At 31.7% G+C, this 19083-nt stretch overlaps 3 protein-coding genes and 1 non-coding gene across 4 annotated transcripts; 3 read left to right on the top strand and 1 right to left on the bottom strand.

Moving 5' to 3' along the window:
* Positions 1-241: 241 nt before the first annotated feature.
* Positions 242-4961, bottom strand: LOC130666619 (enhancer of mRNA-decapping protein 3). Its single transcript, XM_057467787.1, has 6 exons — positions 4798-4961; positions 4470-4649; positions 3194-3450; positions 2978-3123; positions 2652-2903; positions 242-2559 (listed from the first exon to the last, which is right to left on the bottom strand). The coding sequence occupies exons 2-6, from the start codon at positions 4625-4627 to the stop codon at positions 1963-1965; spliced, it is 1410 nt and encodes a 469-aa protein (XP_057323770.1). The 5' UTR covers positions 4628-4649; positions 4798-4961; the 3' UTR covers positions 242-1962.
* Positions 4962-6579: 1618 nt separating this feature from the next.
* LOC130666615 (kinesin-like protein KIF20B) lies at positions 6580-14116 on the top strand. The gene is made up of 7 exons (XM_057467779.1): positions 6580-6738; positions 6827-7322; positions 7381-8005; positions 9124-12529; positions 12606-12766; positions 13670-13793; positions 13866-14116. Exons 1-7 carry the CDS (start codon positions 6709-6711, stop codon positions 13920-13922), a joined length of 4899 nt encoding a protein of 1632 aa, XP_057323762.1. The 5' UTR covers positions 6580-6708; the 3' UTR covers positions 13923-14116.
* Positions 14117-14309: 193 nt separating this feature from the next.
* On the top strand, positions 14310-18756 carry LOC130666616 (60S ribosomal protein L3). The gene is made up of 7 exons (XM_057467780.1): positions 14310-14412; positions 14762-14954; positions 16033-16201; positions 16484-16806; positions 17695-17897; positions 18144-18299; positions 18493-18756. Exons 1-7 carry the CDS (start codon positions 14410-14412, stop codon positions 18691-18693), a joined length of 1248 nt encoding a protein of 415 aa, XP_057323763.1. The 5' UTR covers positions 14310-14409; the 3' UTR covers positions 18694-18756.
* LOC130667242 (small nucleolar RNA U43) lies at positions 14613-14688 on the top strand. The gene has a single exon (XR_008989813.1). It is a non-coding gene; the product is annotated as a small nucleolar RNA U43 (small nucleolar RNA).
* Positions 18757-19083: the final 327 nt, after the last annotated feature.

Raw genomic sequence — 19083 nt, 5'->3', positions numbered from 1 at the left:
AAAATCCAATTATCAGTTCTCATTCGACAATAATTTATTAAAATAAACGTGAATTTTGATAATAAATTGTGAATAATAAAAGCTATTTGATTTACTCATCGAGTACACTGATACACTTGATTTATTAAGGTGAATTAAATTTTTGTAACAATAAAAAAAAAAGTAATCGTGTGACATTGAAGTAATCATCAAGGTAATACGAAAGTTTACTTAACTAAACAATTACTATTATTACTTATTATTTTATTTTAAATTATTGAACAGTCAATTTTTTATATCCAATAATCATAATAAATTATAAATATTTTATGTTACAGATATTTTAAAAATATAAATTTATTATTTTCGTGTCACATTAACGCTTTTCACAAAATAACTTTTTCACAAGAAACAACATACGACTGTCTGCCACGACGATGAATTGATAACAGTATTGTATTTTAATCCTATATAAAGATAACGCATACGATATGAAAATAAAAAAAAAAAATAATAAAATTTAATACTAAAAAAAACTAAGATAATTCTATATATGAATATCTTCATAAAACATTACTCGATAATCTTAATTAACGGTAATGTGAAAATAAAGCCACTGTGGCCAAGGTCATGATTAATAAAAAATAAATCAAAACGGAAGTACTTTTAATTTAACTAATAATTAATACTTAGTAGCTAACGAACCATACTCGCTGGTAAATTATAAATAATTTTTACCAATTACTTGAGCTGTTTAAAAAATATCATACTTAAATTATTTATTAAATTATTTAAGACACAACAAGTATCTAATAATATTGTTCCTCATTATCTTCATTTAACATAAAATATAAGACATAAAAAGCTTAAGACTGAAGTAATCGCTGTTGTGATGACATATAGCTTTCACTTTTCATTTGTGTCATATCACTTATAATATATATTAAGAGGGATCGCTGAAGGATAAACACGATAATATAACAATAAGTAGTTATGTATATTGGAAATTTTTAACGTATATAATTTTTAATTTTATTATTATTAACTATCAGAGTGTGACATCGCACATAATTCGAGACGCAACTCATTAATTTACAATATAAAAAAACGTTATTTTTTTCTAACGACAATTACAACAAATTTATGTATCATACACTCAGTAATTGGATACGTTTTTATAAATAATTTATAAAATTATTTATAAAAATTCACTATCAAGATGAGGGTTTTTTTTTTTTTTTAACTGAGTACTTAAAAGAATATTTCACTAATTAAATAATTAAATAACTGTTTCAGTACGTAATGTTTAGGTAAACGTAGTAATTTTATTAACAATTTTTTTATTGATATTTTTAATATATATCTGTACATATATTAAAGTATATCAATGTCTATTTATTTATATACCTTAAGATCGAAACGTTTTTCGCGCAACAAGATTGGCTTAAATCGTAGTTCCGGAAGTTGGGGGCCTAAGATTTTCAGCTGACATACCAGCATCTATATTCGACTTTTATCAAATCTAATCCAGTAGATTTTTTACTATCAATTTTTTTTTTTTCGTTGCGCAAAACGTTACGATCTTCAGGTCTATGTTTATATTTTTTAAGGATGAAAAAAATGTTTTTATGTAAACTAAAGTAAAAGACCTCGTACCTGATCAGGTACTAGTTCCCTGACCGGGTACTGGGTCTCTCACCTTAAATCTATTGAAAAATAATTTTTAAAAAATTATAAACTCAATTGAACGATTAAAAATTAAGTAATTGATTTAATGAATGAATTGAACAAAAAAAAAAAAAAAAAAAAAAAAAAATGAAATAATGAATTATTTTAGATTTAAATAAGACAGTATTACAATATATTATTAGTTATTATAATTATTATAATTATTATTAAATAAAATAAATTGTCACTGTCATATTAAACTCACTATAATGTCATCAAATACATTGTATTGGTCATTTAGAAAAAAAAAATATGTTAAGAGTCATCATAGTGAAGTGGGATTACGAATTTTGGTCCAAATGGCGATCGATATGTAATCCCAACGTCTGTAAAAACTTTTGTTGGCAATGCCAAATTACAGAGGTACAGTCTCCCGTTATCAGGACTATGTGACAATGGTAATCCGCCGACAAGACTGAATTTACTTAAGATACCCGGAGTACCAGTTGAAGGAGGTTCGATAGCAAGGACAGGAGCTTTATTACTATTGACCCATTTGGCAACCGCTGGAATACTATTTTTCGGTGAATGCTCGTCATGAAGCGCAAGTATTATCAGATCAACAACTGACGCTAATTTGTCTATTTTAGTCTCAACTTTGTTACCCGTCATTTTGTATAACGATAACTCTTGTAGTAATGATATATTTTCGGAATTTTCAACATAAACAACTGTTCTAATACCGTGAGTTGACAATTGTCGTGCACAATTAACTCCAGCAGCTCCAGTACGATGAGCTCCGCACAGCGCAACAATTGTCGGCCACTGATGAGCATTTTTAGGATTCAATCGATGAGCGCCACCCAGCAATTGGATAATTATTTCTGCTCCGGCTCGTCCCATTAATTCGACCTGTTTTTAATTCACAAAAAAAAAATTAGTAATTATTTTTTGTCCGTAATAATGTAAGAAGTGAATTTAAATAAATAAAAATAATTAATTACTCGTCTTTCCCAACTTATTCCAAGACGATCAGCGGCGCCGATTAACTGTCTGTGAAGATCGACAGTGATACTGGGTATCACCAGACCATCGTCCGTCACATATTCACGTTCATCACTCACTGGAACGATTATTTGTCTCAATGTCGTGGGTTTTGCCACGATGACATTCTCATCATGGCGATATTTTCCTCTACCACTCTCCGACTTTCGTACAATCCCGGGTTTCAATGAATTTATTTCTTCCCACACCGCCTACGACAAAATTAAAAAATATTTAACGTTTAAAATTATCTAGCTCGTAAATTTAATATCAATAATGTACATACTTTTTTATTGAACAATGCTAGATTTTTTTCAAAATCAAATTCTTGGTTCATAAACTGGTCTATCGGAGTACCAAAGGCCAGTACATCTCTGCCCTGCGCTTTTCTCTGTATCACTTTTTTCTGATTAAATTTAGCATTTGTCTCCGCTGAAATAAATAATTTTTTAAATAAAATGAAATAAATATAAAAATTTAAATTTTAATTTAAATTCAGTACCAGCAAGAACTTGTCCATTAGTTGGATACTCAGGATGACTTTGCTCAGTTTTTTTAACTGAATTTGCTTGAACTTGAACTTGATTCTGATTCTGATTCTGATTAACTGGAGGTGTTGAAGGTGGGATACATTCTGATACAGATCTATTAGCACGTTTAGCAATAGGCCTTTTAACAGTAACTTTACTCTCCATTTGTTCTTCTTTAGCTCCCGCTTCTTCTGTTGATATTATCTCCAAGTTTTGTATATCTCTGGCACTGAAGAAAAAATAAATAAAATTCAGTACACAGGTGGAAATCGTGTTTCATCCTGAGTTACACACTAGATTTTTCATGATTACCTGCATTGGAACTTAAAGTTTCAATGTCAGTAGCCAGTCAGAAACAAGTTAATTTTCTACCAATGGTGTCATCAACTATTAAATTGTCATTTGCAATTTATAATTAAGCAGAAACTATAAATACTATTTATTATTGACACTAATTTTTACAAAACTTAATCACAGTCAGAACTGTCATTTACGCAAATAAAATTAATGCTCTGAAATTACTATTACAAAAATGACAAGTATCAGAGTTTAAATTGCGAAAGCCTTCAGTCAACGGGCAGAAACATCCCCAATAGCAAGACTTTCTCGTCAGAAAGTTGGTGTCAATTAGTTGTGATCAAGTTGACGACAACTTTCAGCTTTTGTAACTGTTGACTACAAGTTGTTGGCAACTTTCCCAGAATGTTGGTGACAATCTACTGTCCCAACCTGTCACTAACTTTCTGAGAAAATTGAAGGCGACTTTCTGTCAACTAACGAATGCCAACTTTTGCCACCAACATTCTCAAAAAGTTATCGACCAGTTGCCGTAAATTTATGGAGAAGCCAATTTTTGCAGCAACTTGGTGACAAGCTGCTGCAGTAGATTGTCGCCAGCTTGGATACCAGGGATTATTTGTGCATTCCCAAGGGAAGAAACAAGTTTGTGTGCCCGCTGACTGGACATTCACAATTTACTTGTCTGCTAATAATAATCATTCGCGGCATTGGTGAAATTATCTTCTTTCGAATGGCTGTAGAGACACTGAAACTTCAAGTTTCGATGCTGGTATCATAAAATTTTATAATTTGTACCGCGTAAATTTAATACGATATTCAGTGTAATTTTCACACAAAAATCTTACACCAAGTCATTTACACTACACAGAATACTTAATTTTCTTACAGAGTATCGAGTGATAAACAAGCAAATAAATCATATGATAAATTTATTTTAAAAATACATACTTAATAGTAACCTCTTGCGAAGAATGTGGTATACCATCTTTAAATGCTTTTGAAATAGTAACAGTTTCTCGATTAAAATTTGTTATTTGACCCTGATAAGTACCAAGATCATCAACACATTTTATTGAGACCATACAGCCAACAAATTGCTGAGACATTTTTTTTATCTTTTATCACGATCTAGAGTATGAATAAATAAAGAAAAAAAACATTAATAAAAATGAATGATCTGTTAATAATATATACAGATATATATAATATATAAAATATGAGTTATCACATATTGATAACCTAATTTTAAAATTTATAAATAAGAACTCATACGAACCTGATTGAATATAAAACAAATATGATGAATAAAAATGAGTATTTAAATGGAATACTTTATTTGATAAATTCATTCAATTCAATTTAAATGAAGTAGTGACGAAAAAAAATTAACGAGTAACAGAAAAGTCTCGATACACAGAACACACTTTGCACTTCATATATATACTTTGTAATTTGTGAGACAAAAATATAAATAATAATAACAATAATAATAAAATAAAGCATGGAGAATAGAGTCTCTATTCTCCATGAAATAAAGCAAAATGAAAAATAGACAGACATGATAATTAATTCAAAATTTCGTCAACAGAGTGTCTGCATGTTCAACTCAACTGATAAAAAAGATTGCTGGGTAATAAAAAAAATATTTTTGAAAAATTGCACCTGTTGTTTTTTTTATTTTCTACATGTGCATATTTTTATTTTAGTTTTTTAATTGATTTGTTAAAAAAAATTCGAAATTTTTAATTGTCTTCAAACTTCAGGATCATGTTATTTTATGAGTGTGAATGTACCAGACATCAGACAATTTATGAATTTTAAATAAATTAATTTTAATATATTTTCATATATTCAGATAATTTTCAATTATCTAAATACGCATTTTGTAATTTTCATTCTACTCACATTTTATTTATTTATTTAAATATTTAAAAATTCCCGCCTGTCAGTTACATTCACACTCATGTTATTTTAGATATAGGAGAGCTATAAAGTTGAATTGAAATTTTTATATAAATATACTGTACCCCATCGAGATGTCAAAAGTTTAATTTTAAATTTCTGAGCTGAAACTCTACTCTGGTTTACTTTCCTGGGGTATCTTTGGGTAAACAAATATTTTTCTTTATAATTTACCGCTTGGAAAAAAATTCAAAAATTATTAGACGTCAGCTAACTTCAGAATCTTAAAAGAACATACTTATAAATTTGATGAGTGCGAATGTAACTGACAAGTGGGAATTTTTTGAATTTTTGAATAAATAAATAAAATAAAATTCAAGTAGAATAAAAATTTCAAAATATGAGTGTAAACGTAGCAGACATACGAAAATTTTTTAATTACACAAAAAAATTAAATAATTAAAACGATAAAATTAAAAAAAATTCATGTATTGAATTCTGAATTTTCTAAACATGCAATTTTTTATTTTTATTTTATAAACATTTTAACTTATTATTTAAAAGTTTTAAAAATTGTTAGATGACCGCTAACTTTACTATCATTTTAAAAATGTGTATTTAGATCAATGAAAAATGAGTACGCGTATTGTTTTTAAATTTAATTATTTTAATTAATTCCTTTATTTATTTAAAATTTATAAAATGTCTCATGTCCGCTACATTCACACTCATGTAAATTTCACGTAAAATTAAAGCTGTCATTTTACATCAAGTAAATATATAATTTTATGTGCACTGATAGAAATGAGTGTGGACGTAACAAGTGGGAATTTTTTGAATTTTAAAATAAATAAATAAAATGTCAGTAGAATAAAAATTTAAAATTTATCTAAAATTTATCTAAAAATCTAAAATTTATAAAATGTCTCACGTCTGCTATATTCACTCTCATCAATAGAATGATTTTTTAGCTGGCCACTGGCCATTTGAATGAGAACATTGTTGGCGCCATTTATATTTAAAAAGAAATTTAGTAGATGGAGATACTGAATACTTTCAACTGCTGCAATGTCGCTAGAGACTAAAAACAAAAGTAAAATTCATCCAATAGCAAGCCTGTATTTTCAAAAACATTGTAACCGTTTTACGACAACCGTCCTTAGGATAAATAGTTTATTCATTTGAGAGGGAAATATTCAGCCATGACGCTTTGTTGATTGTATTATTTATTTCCCGGCGTTTTAGTTTAATTATTGAATGAATTTTATACAAAAAATAAATAAAAATGAATGAAACTAATCCAGATGATCTAGAGGTAAGTAAACAAAATTAATCAACTGATAATTATTTGTTTATTTTTTATATATTGATGATGAGTTGACTTGTTGATGATTTATTTTTAGATGGATAAGACGCTCGATCCCATCAGACCTTCGTCGCTGTTGACAGGTGAGATGTCATATATTTTTGGCCGGGATCCTAGTATTTTATCATTTGGACAGCGACCTGGACCATCGGTGGAGGCTAAAAAAAATTTATATTCAGTGTATGAGGTTGAAGAAACCCAAAGTGAGACGCAAGCAAGTCTAGACGTGTCTTCAGCTCAAACAATAAAAGTTTATTTGCGGTTAAAACCATTCAGTAAAAAACCAAAGCTTACTTCTGAGCAGGAAGATGCCTATCGTATTACCAGCTCAACATCTTTGCTTACAAAATTACCTAGTCAGGATAATCACACCATGTCTATGAGATCGTCAACAATTGATTTGGTTTGTCGCAAGTACACTTTCACAGAGACCTTCGGTCCTGAGACCTCGCAAGCTGAGTTTTTCAATCGCGTTTTGCAGCCTCAGATGCCCGAGTTTTTAGAAGGACACAATGCCACCATCATGACCTACGGTAATTTTTTATTTTAATTTATCAAATTTGCAGGCAATTAATTTATAATATTCTATAGGCACCACAAACTCCGGCAAGTCTTATACACTACAAGGTACTGCATCCGAACCAGGTCTTATCCCCAGAAGTTTGGAGTATCTTTTTTCCCATATAATTCCCACGGAGATACCCAACTACAAGCCACTCAACCACAGCGAAGTGATAAAATTATCCTCATTGGAAAAACAGATTGAGGTGGAGAACAAAAGCAAGCTCGTATCTTATGGAGCGTCGGACCGTAATCAGTACATCGATGCTTTCAAAAAAATGCAGCAAGTACTTAAAAACGAAGCTGGTGAAATGAAATCCGACATGCTGTCAGATAATCCATGTGCTGTCTGGATCTCATTCGCGGAAATATACAACGAAACTATATACGATTTACTCTCCAATGACTCATCTCAACGTCGTCCAGCTCTGAAACTTGCTACTGATAGCCACGGCGCGACTTTTATCAAAGGATTGAAATCTATTTTTGTTACTTCCAGTTGCGAAGCCTATCAAATTTTAATGGCTGGCCAGTATAATCTCAAAGTTGCGGCTACTGCACTTAATGCTCATAGTTCTCGTTCCCACTGCATATTTTCTATTAAATTGCTACGTAATTTATTGAATAACGATCCCAAGTCTGTAGAGATGAGCACGTGAGTATTTATTATTTTTCTATTTCAGGGTGGCCACGAACCGGGAATATCGGGAATTATCAGGGAATTTAATGCAACCGGGAAATATCATGGAAACGTCAGGGGATATCGAAAAGTATTCGGGAATTAAATTGTAACAGTTCAAAATTTAAAAAATTTTCAATTATACACTAGTTATAAAATTAAGATATATTAAAAAAATTTAAAATTTTATGTACCTGAAGATTGGAACGTTTTTCGCGCAACGAAAATGAAAACATTCATGTAATTCGACTGCTTAAGGGGTCGTTCCGGGGATTGGGGGGTAGTCTAAGATTTTCGGCTGACATACCAGCATCTATATGCGAAACGTTTCAGAAATCTAGTCATCCAGCATCAACATCAAATTTTAAAGTGATTTTCAACAGGTTGTAACTCGAAGGAAGATGGTCATACAACAAAAACAAAAAAGGCAAATTGTAGCTTCAAGTTTCTAGTTTTCTGATCTGGTCTTGAAATTTTTTTTATTATGTGCGGTTCCCGAGTAATCCAAAGAAAACCATCGAAAAAGAAATTTACCAAATTTTTGCTCGTCTTAAAAACGGTCTTCGAGCTTCAATATTTTTTTTTCGATCATTATGATTGATTTTTGATTGTTCCGGAACCGTGCGTAATAAAAAAATTTAAAGCCCCAGATCAGAAAACTAGACACTTGAAGCTACAGTTTGACTCTTTGTTTTTATTGTACGACCATTTTCCTTCGAGTTACAAACTGGTAAAAATTACTAAAAAACTTGAAATTTTTTTAATATCCCTTAATTTTTGTAACCAGTGTATTTTGAATTTATTTAAATTATAAAATTTCTTATTAAATATTTTAACTTATACATATTTAACATCGAATAGTTTTTCGCATGATTTAATTATCAAATTTAATTATTAAAAATGAAAATATAATAAAAACTTTTAATATCTAAATGATACGAATAAAATTTCTAAATCAGGGAAAAGTGTGAAAAACTTTACTGGGAAACCGGGAAATATCAGGGAATTTTGAAATCATTGCTTTGTGGCCACCCTGTTTTTTTATTTTTACCACAACAATTGATATTAATTAATTTGTTAATTAATTTTTTTAGATTCACATTCTGCGATTTAGCTGGATCTGAACGTTTGAAAAAAACTCTAAACCAGGGCGATCGTTTGAAAGAAGCAAAGAACATAAACACAAGTCTTATGGTACTGGGTCGTTGTTTAAAATCAATCTTTGATGTTCAGACAGTGAAGCAGCAGCGGAGCGATCTAATTGGCCCATTCCGAGAATCAAAATTAACTAGACTATTCCAGACCGCATTGTCGGGAAAAGAACCGATAGCTTTGGTCGTAAACGTGAATCCGTCACCAAATTTATACATCGAGACTCAGAACGTATTGAATTTTGCCGCCATGGCAAAAAAAATAGTGATTCAACCTAAAATGAAAAAACGCAGAAAATCTAAGACAAGATTTTCCCATCTCGTTTTGCAAAGCACGGATACTGCAACTGATTGGGATGAACCGGCTACGGAATGTGATCTTGAGAGTATCGTTGAGCAGTCAACTGAAGAAGAGTGTGCGTATGTAGCTGCTGAAGACTACGAAGTACTCGTTGAAGAAAATAGAAATTTACGTAAAGAAATTGAAAAGATGAAATCTTCTGCTTTTAAAAGAGATCTTGAAACACGTGACGAGATCAGTAAATATTATTCCGCGGTTATTAAGAGAATGGAAGAAGATCATCAATCAAGACTTAATAATGTCAAAGATGAGCATCGCACTCTCTATGAATGGGAACTGGAAACTTTGGAGACGTATTACAAGAACCAATTAGCAGCAGCAGCCAAAAGCCGTAAACGTAAACGTTCTGAACAAGATGATGAGGATGAAGACGATGATTCAGATGCGGATGTTACGAAAGATGAAATGGAAATTCAGATAAAACAGTTGAATCAGAAAGTTGATTCTTTGAAGGAAAAATTAAAGAAAACAATTAAAGAGAAAGATGAAGCGTTGGTAGAAAGAAATAAAGCTCTCTATCAGCAAAGTCTGGATGCAGAGCAAATAAAAGTGTCTATGAATCTTGTTGCCACTTTGGAAAACTCTTGCATTGAAGATAGGAGTGAAGTCTACGTCAATCAGTTGAAGCAGGAACTGCACCAGTGTAAGCAGAAGAAAAAATCTTATGAGAATTTACTAGATCAAGCCAAGAAAGATTTCATTGAACTGCGTAATGAAATTGATGGCAAAGAATGTCGGATCAATAAACTGGAGATTGAATTAGCGCACAAGGATGAAGAACTAGCAGATTTAAATGCTGTGTTAGAAAACGCTGAGGAGGTTGTGGCTCAGAAAGAAGATTTGATTCAAGAACGGGGAGAAGAAATAAAAGCACTGGTCCAGCAGCTCCACGAACTGGAAAATAAATACGATGAGTTGAAAAAATTGTACAAAGAGAGTACTAAGGAAACAGTTCTTGAGATCAAAGAGAGGACATCTGATGCTCGTGATATGATAGAAGAGCTGGAAGAGAAAGTGGCGAGTCTCGAAAAAGATAATAATCTGGTGAGTGAAAAATTGTCGAGAAAAATTTTCGAGGTTCAGGAATTGAAAAATAATTTGAGGGAGATCCAGAATAATTATAATGAATTGAAGGAGCAACGTGTCAAGTTTGATGCTGGTGAAGAGCGCGATGACAATAAGGAAGTTCGCGACCATAACTGTCAGACTTCGCCGTCCACTTCAACTCAGAGTAATCAAACCAGTTTCAGTGAGTCGGTTGAAAATAAATCTCTTCAAACTTCGTTGACTTTCGCTGATGATAAAGTTGATGGCGAGGAAAATCAGCTGGAGGAACTGCGGGATAAGTATTCAGAGTTGAAGGCTAAATATGAAGAGGAGCAGGAGCGTGTAATAAAATTAAATGAAGAGTTGGAGGCACATAATGAAGAAAATGAGAGGATGAAGGCGGCGAGAGATTACTACAAGGAAGACTTGTACAATATTAATGAAGAGTTAACTGAAACGAAGAAAACTATTACTAGTATCAAGGGTGAATTGGATGAGAAAGAGCGCGTGAAAACTGAGTTGGAATTGAAACTTGAAAAGTTGGAACAACTTGTCACGGTCCTTGAAGACGAAAATAAAAAATTGAAAGAATTGAAAGAGTCTTGCGAAGATGATTTGAATAAAAAGAATGAAGAATTAGCTCAGGTTAAGGATAAATTTGATTCTGTTAAAAATGGCCTGGAGGAAAAGGAACTTCAGTTGGATTCTGTGGAGAAAAAGTTGGAGATTAACAGAGAAGTGGAAGTAAAACTTAATGAGTTGAATAAACAGATGGAGAAACTCGTTGAGGAAAATAAAAAGTTGAAAGAACTGAAAGAGTTTTGCGAGAGTGATCTGAGTAAAAAGAATGGAGAATTAGCTGAAGCTGAAGATAAAATTAATTTTATAAAGAAAGACTTGGAGGACAAGGAAACTCAGTTAGATTCTCTGGAGAAAGAGTTGGAGATAAAACAAAAAATGGAGATTGAATTTGAAGAGTTGAAGCAACAAATTGAGAAGCTCAGTAATGAAAATAAAAAGTTGGAAGAGCTGAAGGAAACTTGCGAGAATGACTTGAGGAAAGTGAAGGATGAGTTGTCCGAAGCGAGGAGACAAGCCGACGGCATTAGGAATGAGCTAGAGGATAAGGAGTCACAGCTGGAGTCTATCGAAAAGAAACGAGAGCTTGAAGGAAAATTGGATATTAAATTAATCGAAATGGAACAGAAAGTTGAGGAGCTTTCGAGTGAAAATGAAGAGTTCAAGAAGTCAAGGGAAATTTATGAAACTGATTTGAACTGCTGTCGGGAAAAACATCTGCCGCGTATCGCAGAACTGGAGAAGGCTGTAGACGAAGCTGAAGAAGTGGTGAAAAATCTCAAGTCCCGGATATCGGAGCTAGAAATCCTGCGACAAGAACTCGAGGAATCGAAAAAATCACTTGAGAGTAAAATAGAAGAGTTAGAAAAAACAGTGAGGGAGAAAGATAAAGAAATTTATGATTTGCAAAAAGAAATAAAAGGATCAATTAAATTAGGAGCTACTGATGATCTGGAGAAGGAGTTAAAGCAGATGATAAAAGAACGCGATGAAGCTAAAGAGAAATTGTCTGAGTTGGATAAATTGAATAAAAAATTGCAAACTAAAAATAATAATTATGATAAAGACATTGAAGAAATGAAATCAACTGTCAATTATTATAAAAGAGAACTGGAAATATTGAAGGATTGTGAAGGCAGATATAGGAATACGATCGATGAAAAAGAGCGGGAGCTCGAAAGCTTCAAAAAGAATCGAGATGAAATGGTTAACAAATCAGAGAATTTAATTAAAAAATTGCAAGAAGATTTGGAGAAAGAAAAAAGGGAAGTGAAGAAGTTTCAAGATATTTTCCTTGTTAAAGGTCACACGCCTCGGGATAAAGGTGATGAATTCCGAGCACCGTCAAGCGATAGAGCTCAGGTAAAAATACTGCACTAAATATATATGTATATATTTTACTAATAATTAATTAACAATGTTATTTTTTAATTTTCAGTTGAAATTAAGAGAAAATAAGCCACCTAAAGACACTAAAGAAGAGACGTCTGAAGACGAGTCCGTTACAGAACGTCGTGGCAGACGCGCACGAAAAGTACTCGAGCCGACGTCTCCCAATCATAACATTCCGATAGTAGAAATTTCCGAAACAGAGTCTACGTATGAAATCATTTATTTTTATTAATTTGAGGCCATTCTCTGACAGTGACCCCCACTTTTTAAAAATTTTCAATGACAACTGTCGAGCGTATCGAAATTTTATCAATTAGGGCCGTTCGCACTTATTGTGGAGGGGGTGTCGCTTACTTTGACAAAGGGGCCGGGGGTTTAAGGAAATGTGACGTTCGCTCATCAAAGAATTTCGTAAATTTTTCTCGGTTTTTTTAAATTTTTTTGTTATGATTGAAAGTCACTCGTTTCATATTTGTAAATATATAGATATTTCTATGCATACATTTCCGTTATAATGGGGAGAGGGGTCTATCATTTGTGACGCAATACCCTGATTAAAAGAAACGATTCGAAACGATTTGCAATGTTAAATGCCCATAAGAAGGGTGATTCAAAAGTATTCAAAAGCATTAAAAAGTATTTAAAATTTTTTTTTTCTAATTGTTTTAAATCGATTCTTTTACTAAGGGTACTAATAGGAGGATTCATTAATTGAAACAAGGACAACGTAATTGCAATTTCGCTGATGTAAATTAATAAACAATTACTTACAGTTGGTATCAATTGGGAGTTAAAAGAAATTCGTTAAATTTCAGTAAAATCTTCACGTCAATTTTATAATTCGAATTTTCAAATATTGTGGACTAAAATTTATTTACCAAATGTCTTTGAACTCCTAATTAATAACAACAGTAAATAATTTTTTTTAAATTCTACATCTCTGCGAAATTTTCATTTTTTCAATTAAGGTTTTAATTTTTTTAATTAATTAATAAAATTTTAATACGGTTATGACAGTTGAATTATTTAATATTTTTAAAAAGTGGGGGCACTGCCTGAGAATGCCCTTAACTAATTATTGAATAACTTAATTAATAAATATTATTTTAGGAGATCAACGCGTAAAACAACAGCCAAGACGTCATGCCCGTCAACCGGAAAAAGGCAAACTCGTGGAAGAAGACTGTATACTCCTATAGAAGATGGCGTAATCGTCATACCAACAACTCCTGAGGTAATTTGTTATTAAAAAATTACAATAGATCTCTAATAATTTTCATAACTAAACAATTAAAAAATTTTACAGCCCCTCCCGTCACCTGCGTCGTCAACACGCTCCCTACGAACGCGCAGAAATAAATAATATATGAATGTAATCCACCTATGATTAGATTTATTCATAAAATTAATTTTACTTAAAAAAATGCATATATTTTAATGTAATTTTTAAATAATCATCAAATGTATAAAAAAAAATAATCAAAAGCTCTCTTAAAATATAATTATTCTTATCAGTTATCATTAATAATTATTTATATTTTATATTTTATACAAATAAATAATAAAAAATATAATTAAATCTTTTTCATAACCCTCGTGTTTAAATTTATTTATTTCATTTTTATTTTTTAACAAAACGCAATTTATTTTTTAATCATTAGGAAAAATAACACCAGGAAAACATGAGTGCAAGTTTCTTTCTCAATGATTTTATTTTATTTAAATGTTGGTAGTCATTTCCCTTTTTTGTCAAGTTGGCATTCAAATGAGCGCCATCTCTCTGCAAGTTTCAAGTTTCCACTCCTCAGAAGCCTTTCGTTCACTCTGCCATTTTCTCCTTGGACTTCACCATGGTAAGCACGCTCACTAAATCTTAATTTACAACAAACATCCTTTGCAAATAATATTCAAAAATAATTTAAAAGTATTTACAAAATACCATTCAATTAAAAAAATAAAATATTTATTCTCTAAAATTTAATTTTTTATAATTAAACAGAGTAAATTTTTTTGAATCCTCGGCATATGCCACACGCTTAACCTCTAACTTTAAATGATGATTTAGATTTTAATGTTTATGGTTTATACTGATTAACCATGACGATATTATTCTAGGGCGGTCTGATAAATTAAATAAATTATTTAAAATGATTATTTGACATTAGAATATACCGCTAAGATAATTTTTATTTTAAATTTCAGTCTCATCGTAAGTTCAGTGCTCCCCGACATGGGTCCATGGGATTCTACCCAAAAAAAAGATCCCAACGTCACCGTGGTAAAGTAAAGGCTTTCCCAAAAGATGACCCAAGCAAACCAGTCCATTTGACCACTTTTATCGGCTACAAAGCCGGTATGACCCACGTGGTACGTGAAGCTGATCGTCCTGGTTCAAGTAAGCATCAATTATTCTTACTCATTTTTTCTAGGATTAATTTTAAAATTCATGGCAGTTTTTGACCGAACTAAGACCTTAGTAATTTACTAAAAATACTCCAGTTTTTAATTAAAACACGTGGTGGCTACCAATGAATTTTCATGGTCAGTTTGCTACGATCAGCAAGTAGTTGAATATGATACTGAAATTAGCAAACATCTATTGTCTTTTGATTTTTTTAAAAAACGACAATTTTCTACACGCATATTTTTAGATTATTTTTTTTTTTAATTCAAGTAAATTATTTAAACAGAAATTCAAAAATTATTCATTGTCTGCTTAACTCAGGTTCATAGTCAAGTTTGTCTAAATAAAAATACTCGATTCAAAATGATTTTCACCGCGTAACTTATCAAGTTTACTAAGGCCTTAATTCGGTCAAGAACTCCACGAACATTAAACCCGACACTTATACTCATGTTGGATAGGTGTCTCGTACACTGGTCTTTCAGAGTAGTGGCAACGAGCTGTTTGATCCCGTGCAGTATATTCGTCGCCACGGTGTCGGAGATTAAATCTGCCCTGTTTCGGCAGGTGTGTAGATGCACAGCATATTCCATATACCTCATGGTAGTCCATTGGACTGTGACCATTGGGGCAGACCATGCTTGTACAGTCTCTTTAGCACATCAGTATAATTGCGCATCTGTCAAAAGTCCCAATTCAAATCAAAAACTAACGACTAAATTTAATTAAAAAAAAAAACAAAAATAAATTAAAGATTGCAATTGACTGAACCGAAAAAAATAAATCCGATGTCTTTATCTCCTGGAAACCTCTTCCAGAGATAGTGATGCCTGAGCTGTTTGATTTTGTGCAGTACGTTCCTTATCACGATATCGGAGATTAATTCTGTTGCCTATTTGTTTAGGAATGTACGGAAACACGGCATTATTCTGATCTTTTTGTAGTCCATTGGACTGGGACAATTGAGAGAAACCATGTCGAGTACATTTTTCTTCCGACTCTTAAATTATTAATTTGTTTTTAAAATTCAAGATTCGGTTTATTAATTAATTACCTAATTTATTTACAGAGGTAAACAAAAAAGAAATTGTCGAGGCAGTAACTATCCTCGAAACTCCACCAATGATTATCGTTGGTGTTGTTGGATACATTGAAACTCCTCACGGTCTTCGCGCTCTTACTACTGTTTGGGCTGAGCATCTTTCAGAAGACTGCCGCAGACGTTTCTACAAGAACTGGTAAATATTTTGAACATTTAATTCCCCGTAGAGTTTTTTTTTCTATTTTTTTTTTACTTTGTCAAGTTATATTTTATTACCACTGAGTACGAATATAAATTAAAAAATAAATAATCAGCTCTCCGCTCGTAAGATGAGAGGATTATATTTGGAATTATCCAGGAGACTAGTATCTCGTTTTATGGTTATTCCATAAGTAGTGATCGATCTCCGCTCGTTACGATGAGATTGTCACTATTACAGATGGACGTGACGACGGTTTTTGCCATTTCTTCTGTCTAGGTACAAGAGCAAAAAGAAGGCTTTCACAAAAGCCAGCAAAAAATGGTCTGATGATTTGGGCCGTAAATCTATCGAGAAAGATTTCGGTAAAATGGTTAAATACTGCAAAGTCATCCGTGTCATCGCCCACACTCAGATGAAACTCTTGAGACAACGTCAAAAGAAAGCCAACATCATGGAAATCCAATTGAACGGTGGAACCATCGCCCAAAAAGTTCAGTGGGCAAGAGAACACTTTGAAAAACCCGTCGCTGTTTCCAATGTATTCTCTCCTGATGAGATGATTGACTGCATTGGTGTCACCAAGGGAAAAGGATACAAAGGTATATTTTATTTATTGATTACTTGAGGTAGTTCACTTGCAAACCGACTTTTCATGAGAATTTTCTGCAACTTGAATATGATATCAAAATGTCCTCCATGTAATTTTGAAAAGTCAAAATTTTTGACGGTTTATAAAACGAGATATTGATAATCAAAGTACACGCAGTTAACATTTACTAGCTTGGAGTAACTTGAAAAAAAAGTCATTTTGAATTATTTTGCTTGAAGGGTAACGTCAACAGATTTATAATTCAATTCAATTCACAGACAAACACTAGAAACCTAAAGTAGAGTCTTTAGCGTTTTTTAAAACCTTGAAATAGGGTTAAAAATTTGGTATTTTCCAAAATTCTAATTCGTTTCCAAGAAAAATTGTTTTCAAATTCTCATTTACTCTACGAGTGCAACTAAGACAATCCCGCTCATTTTTCTGAGTGTCAGAAATTAAGTTTTTCCAAAATGTAATAGAATGTAGAAACAAAAATTTGTAATTTGAAAATATATCAAAACTATCGTACCACCGATTAATAAAAAAGTTATAAATATTTAAAGAAATTTGTCTCACAATTTCAAAAGGAGAAAAAGTGAGTAAGCGATATTTCGTAAAAGAGAAAGCAAAAGTAAGTGAAAGAGTAAACAATAGCACACACTATAGGTTGCAAGTGAACTAAATTAATTAATTTTTTTAAATTAAATACGTTTTATTGATAAACTAAATGATGAAAAAACATGATGTGCCTTGTCTGATTTCTTTGACGATACAATCATGCTGCCTTCCTACTGAAGTTTATAATAATTCGTATTTTATTTATTCATTTATTTATTTAAATAAATAAATAAATATAAATTATTTTTATTGAGTTTGTAATAATTAAAATAAATTACAGGTGTCACTTCCCGTTGGCATACAAAGAAATTACCACGTAAGACCCACAAGGGTTTAAGAAAAGTAGCCTGTATCGGTGCATGGCATCCAAGTCGAGTATCCTTCACTGTAGCTCGTGCTGGTCAGAAAGGATACCACCATCGTACAGAAATGAACAAGAAGATCTACAGAATTGGACAGGGAATCCATACTAAAGACGGAAAGGTAACTTTTTCTTTCATTTAAATCAACCACTAGATATTCAAGCCTCTAGACAGGTTAATTCTTCTTCCAAAAGAGAGAAGTTTTGATTTATAAATTTATTACGGGGCTGAGAATAATCACTTGTTCATAGTACCCAATTTAATTGTTTAAATTGGGCCTCTAAATCAAGGGACAGTTGATAAAGTATTTAATTATTAATTGACTTGTGTTTAATAAATTTATTAATCATATATATCATAATTGCAGATCGTTAAGAACAACGCGTCAACTGAATACGATCTTACGGAAAAATCGATTACTCCAATGGGAGGTTTCCCTCACTACGGAGAAGTAAACAATGACTTCATCATGATCAAGGGTTGCTGCATGGGACCCAAGAAACGTATCATTACTCTTCGTAAGGTAAATATATGAAGAAGAAAATTATTTTATATGAAAATTCAATGAAATTTATGATGAATATCAGATAGAGCCAAAAAATATCTTTATGAAATTCTTTGATCTTTAATGATAGGACTGATTTATATTTCATACGTAAATAAATTTGTAATTTGATTGAAAATAGTTTACTAAAAGTTAATTATTGTAATTACAGTCGCTGTTGGTACACACGAAACGTGCCGCTCTGGAGAAGATAAACTTGAAGTTCATCGACACAAGTTCCAAATTCGGACACGGTCGTTTCCAGACAGCCGCCGACAAAGCTTCCTTCATGGGTCTGCTCAAGAAAGACCGCATCCGCGAAGAACAGGCACAGGCCGCTGCCGCAGCACCGTCAGCACCCACTGCCCAGTAATTATTTTCTGTTTATTGTAAATCCATCTCGCAATAAATTGAAAATTTTAAATAAAATAAACAATTGTTTATATATTTTATATATTTATAATACCTTATAATATAATCCTTAAGTATTTTTATTAAATTATTTAATAAAACCTTGTAAATAAATTTTATTTTTATCTAAATCAGTCTACACTTATTTTTATCGATTTTAAATTAAGCGGCAAATTATCAGTTTTATTTTTCACTGATTATCAATATAATGAAAATTTTATTTAAAATAATTAAAACATTTGCATAAATATTTTTTAAATTTCGAGTATTGAAGTTTTTTAAATCTTACACTTTTTTAAAATTAAAATTCGGGCTGGAAAAAAATTTGTACGCTACTGTAGGTAATAAATTT

This window comes from Microplitis mediator, chromosome 4 (assembly GCF_029852145.1).
Source record: "Microplitis mediator isolate UGA2020A chromosome 4, iyMicMedi2.1, whole genome shotgun sequence".
Classification (NCBI taxonomy): domain Eukaryota; kingdom Metazoa; phylum Arthropoda; class Insecta; order Hymenoptera; family Braconidae; genus Microplitis; species Microplitis mediator.
The sequence above is the reverse complement of the archived record's forward strand: the minus strand, read 5'-3'. Positions and strand labels throughout refer to the sequence as shown.